The sequence below is a fragment of the Loa loa genome, assembly GCF_000183805.2.
Source record: "Loa loa unplaced genomic scaffold supercont3.873, whole genome shotgun sequence".
Classification (NCBI taxonomy): Eukaryota; Metazoa; Nematoda; class Chromadorea; order Rhabditida; family Onchocercidae; genus Loa; species Loa loa.
Window position 1 is genome coordinate 1,445 of NW_018109053.1, and position 4,993 is coordinate 6,437.

The following is a 4,993-nucleotide window of genomic DNA, read 5'->3' on the forward strand; positions in this document are numbered from 1 at the left end:
TAAGTATATCTGTTTATGATTTAATTTATTAGCCGAATAAGTATACTTGCTTATGATTTAATTTATTAGCCAAATGAATATATCTGTTTGTGATTTAATTTATTAGCCAAATAACTATATCTGTTTATGATTTAATTTATCAGCCAAATAAGTATATCTGTTTATGATTTAATTTATTAGCCGAATAAGTACACTTGCTTATGATTTAATTTATTAGCCAAATAAGTACATCTGTTTATGATTTAATTTACTAGCCAAATAAGTATATCTGTTTATGATTTAATTTATTAGCCAAATAAATATATCTCTTTATGATTAAATTTATTAAGCGGATAAGTATATCCGTTTATAATCACTAAATGCGCATAATAATCAAAGTGAAATTATTGTTTGTCAAATAAATGCGGCCATTTTTATGAGCAATTAAATTAATTTAATTAGCATATAAATTATTAACTGAGTAGATAATTAGGGCATGATTCATGTATAAATATATATTTTTAGCATTTTTTTTTTTTTTAACACCAAAATACATGCAAGGTAAATGAGAAAAGAACGAATTTAATTAATCATACGAGAATTTTAATTCGTGCAATACTGATCGAATCCTTTATCAACAAATTTTCATCCTTACTGTATCATTAACATCTATCTTACTGTATTACCAATACCTACTTCATTGTATTATCAACACCTACCTTACTGTATCACCAATACTGAAACCTTGGCCATCAAATTTTCATCCTTACTCTATCACTAATACCGAATCCTTCGTCGTTCGATTTTCATCTCTATTATATCATTATTACTGAATCCTTCGTCAACAAATTTTCTACTGCATCAACCCTTACAGTATGACTTTAACCCTCACAACATGGCTAATACTATTGATATAATGATTAACATTACTGTAATCCTATTATCAACCATATGAGTATATCAGCGCTAATCTCTCAGTTGTATCTATTAAAATACTTACGATATATTCATGAGATATTTTAATTAAATCATACCTTAAGTCATACTTTGAAAATTAAATCATATTTAATTAAATCATAACATATTCTTTCTTAAGCATCACTTTTTTAAAAAATAAGAAATTAAATATTCCTAATACAATAATATTCATTTTATCACTTCACATCATGATGATATGAGATAATAAAAGAATATTAATGTATTACTTATATTTTTATTACATGGATTAAATCGTTCCATGTTGCCGTTTCAATTAATTTTTAATTAACAATTACCTGGAATTACTAATATTGGTGTGTGAAATGAAATCATACTAATGAAAAGTTCAAATAACAAAAGAGAAAAGTATTTAATTAAAATATTGCAAATGCTAAGAAAATAATTTTTAAAATTTGAAATTAAACATAAAATCATTTCCTTTTAAATTTATTGATTTACTTTTTTTTTTAATGCTTATTTTGTTTTGGATAAAAGTTATTGTAATTTTCAAAAAAAAAAAATCCATAATTAAAAAGATAAGTGGAGCAGAGTAAATTGTAGCCAAAAATGAAAAAATATTTTTTTCTTTTCATAGTATAATATCTTCAAATAAATGATAATAATACAAAATTAAAAAACTAGCAATAATTAATTTTTTCAAAATCAAAAATTGAAAAGTGGTATTTGTCAAGAAAATTGTATAAATCCTTCCTTTATTAAAATTTACAATTTCATTTCTGATTTTTATTCCTCATAACTTGATATGATATCTTTGTTGTATTAATTAATTACAGTAATAATATCAATTAGGATGCATATATGGTAAAAAAAATTTTTTTTGACAAAAAAATAATCAATTTTGTTTTTAATTATAGGAACTTAGAATTGGGGGTTGAAATTAAGTAATCAATTAATTACTGACGATAAAAAAAAACAAAAGACGGAAAAAAAAAATTTTTTGATCAGTTTCAAATTCTTTGCTATTTCTTGCATATTATCACATTTAAAACTAAAACTACAGTAATTTCTAAACTACAGTAGACTTTTATAGATATACTACATATACATGCGAGACAAATGTATTCATACATTCAATCTATTCCAAAATTATCTTATGAAATAGGAATTTGCCGGATCAATGAAGGATATCTTTCCTGATTCTCATCCCGCTTTAATTTATCCTTTTTTTGTTTCTCTTTTTGAAATTGCTAAACTATTTTCTATCTTTAGCAAAAGAACCAGAAATTATGGAGTGATATTTGAGAAAAGACAATGTCAATCATTCGTTTTTAACAAGTGTCACAATTCAAAATGTCAAATGAATGACAGTGTAAATATTGAAATTTCAACATAGATGAGAAAAAGCCACCAAATATTGCTAGCTTAATAAACATTTAATTAGTTATTAAATTAAAAATGAAACAAATAAAGATTGTCAAAGAACAAATTTTTGATGATAAATGCAAGAGATTATGAATGGTTAGAGGTTATATTAAATAATTTCATGAATGTATCATTTTTATCAACGAATAATTTCTTTCATCTATCTGGAAATTGTCTCATCTTATCTTATCATATCATATTTTTTCTTTTTAGTTTTATTCTTTTTTAAATGAAAAATACATATTTGTGAATGAGAAAATCTAATCAAATGAGTTTATTGATTATCAATTGGATGGAATTTTTCTCATTTTTTTTTTTCACTTTTTATCTCAACATTAAAAAAAAAAAAAAAAAATGAACTTTAAGCTTATAGTCATTAAGCATATAAAATAAAATAGCATTAAACGCCTCTTAAATGTGTTGCTCTCTACAAGCATTGCTAAATAAGTTCTTGTTTACAATTTAAAATAAAACAAGAATCAGCTAAATTTACATTTAAGAAAATGATTGAAAGGCTTCCTTCATTGCCAAAATTAAAAAAAAATAAAAAAAAAAATTTAGCTGGAAAAAAAAACCTATGAGTATTCATGGGATCAAAAAAATATGTAAATTTATATTATATAAAAAAAAAAAAGAAAAGGTATAATTTGTGATCGAAAGAAACGATTAATTATTTTGGGGAAAAAACATCATACAGTGATGATACAGTACACTAACTAATTATACAGTAGAATTACATTTTATACAATAGCACTACCGTAATGAGTTTGAATATGTTCTACCGTAATAAGTTGAATATTTAACATTTTTGGTTATTGTCACCAAAAGAACACACCTAACCTGTTAATATATATTTTCAAAGTATTTGAAAAAAGTACTCAATTTTTTTCATAAAATTTTTGCATTAAACAGATTTTCAAGTTTGTAGCACTCTTAAATTTCAAATTAAAATTTAAAAGTTCAAATTGCTTATCGCTAAAATCTGAATTAAATTATCTAAATGTTTTCATTTTGCAATTTTTATAACATTCATAAATTTTATACATATTTTGATGAATAAAATCAATTGTTAAATGATAAGCTGATATTGATTTAACAAAAGCACCATAATAAGTAGCCGTTGTTAAAAAAGAAATTAAACAAATAATTAAATAGTCGAATAATTAAATTCTAATTTAAACAAAATATTACTTGATAATGCGTACAGTAATCCCGAATGTTTGATAATATTTGAATGAAATTCCACGATATTCCCGCTCACTTACTTATTTACTCACCCAATGATAATTATCAGTGATAATTCGCTACTTATTAAATTCTTTACTCATTAAAAAATGATAGAAAATCGTGTAATTCTGTATGTTAATAATTCATATTGAAGATTATTAGATTTGGGTAAATTTTAGTAAATTTATCTATATCTGAAATAATTTATTTAATTATTTCTTAATGAAATTTATAAAAATTTGCTACAATTTCAATTTCGTTTTTTTCTTTTTTTCTGATAAATTAATTCTAAAATTCTTTCTTTTCATTACCTTGCCAATAATACTAACAAAAATGTAATACCTATGAATGATATCAAATAATACGCACGGATAAATTGTGATAAATGATAAGTGATAATTACAATCAACGATAAAACAAACGCTTCTTGCAAAACATAAAATATTGAAAAAAAAAGAAAAAGAAAGAGTTACAAACAAGTAAATAGTAATGAAATATATTCAAAAATTTATTGTCATGAATTTTTTTTCCTTATAATGAGTATATAATAATCCGGTTTCAGGATTGTCAGTTTTTCCTGATTTTGTTTGCTTACAAATTCCTGAAATATTATTCCATCCGTAACTGATGAAATTAATAAAGATTGTAAGAGGAACAATGCAAGAATGAGGAAATGAATATGCAAGACCTCGTGTATGTGTGTGTATGTGTATGTCTGTGTATGTCCGTGTGTATGCATGTGTGTGTATATGTGTATGTCCATGTATATCCGTATATGTGTGTGTGTGTATGTATGTGTGTATGTTGTGTATATTCGTGTAGTGTGACCGTGTCTATGTGTGTGTATATCTGTGTATGTCCGTGTGCATGTATGTATACGTCCGTGTGTCTGTGTGTGTGTGTATGTATGTCTGTGTATATCTGTGTATGTATATGTGTATGTTCAGAGTAGGCATACAAATATTTCCTTGAAAGGGAATGTTATTAACAATCGAGAGTTGAGTTGATTTGTTTAAAACTAACTGATCATTCTTATTTGCCTTTTCCGTCTTTGTCCTTTTTTTTCCGTTCATTACTCTTCCTTTTTTTCCCTTATAACCGGTAAAGCCTTCAGGAAAACTGCTCCCATGAGAAAATTCTCATTATCCTAATTTGATTTATATCTAAGACACAAGATATGACTATAGAAATGTTGTTGTTTTCAATCCATATGTATATATATATTAAACTTTTGATTCCAACTTTGGATAAATTCCCAAATCATCCATCCATTTATCCATCCGTTCCTCTATCTATCCATCCATCCGTCCACATCCACATATCCATCTAATCGACCCGTCCTTATCCGTACACCTATCCATCCGTCCATCCACCCATCCATCCATCCGTCCATCCATCCATCCATCCGTCCATCCATCCATTTACT

The 4,993-nt window shown here is 25.3% G+C and overlaps 1 protein-coding gene across 1 annotated transcript; it reads right to left on the reverse strand.

The window, feature by feature from the left end:
* Nucleotides 1-4,255: 4,255 nt before the first annotated feature.
* Nucleotides 4,256-4,478, reverse strand: LOAG_12568 (hypothetical protein; the record flags this gene model as incomplete). Its single annotated transcript, XM_003148081.1, has 1 exon — nucleotides 4,256-4,478. A coding segment is annotated over one exon (223 nt), but the record flags the coding sequence as incomplete, so codon positions are not given.
* Between the last annotated feature and the right edge of the window lie 515 nt (nucleotides 4,479-4,993).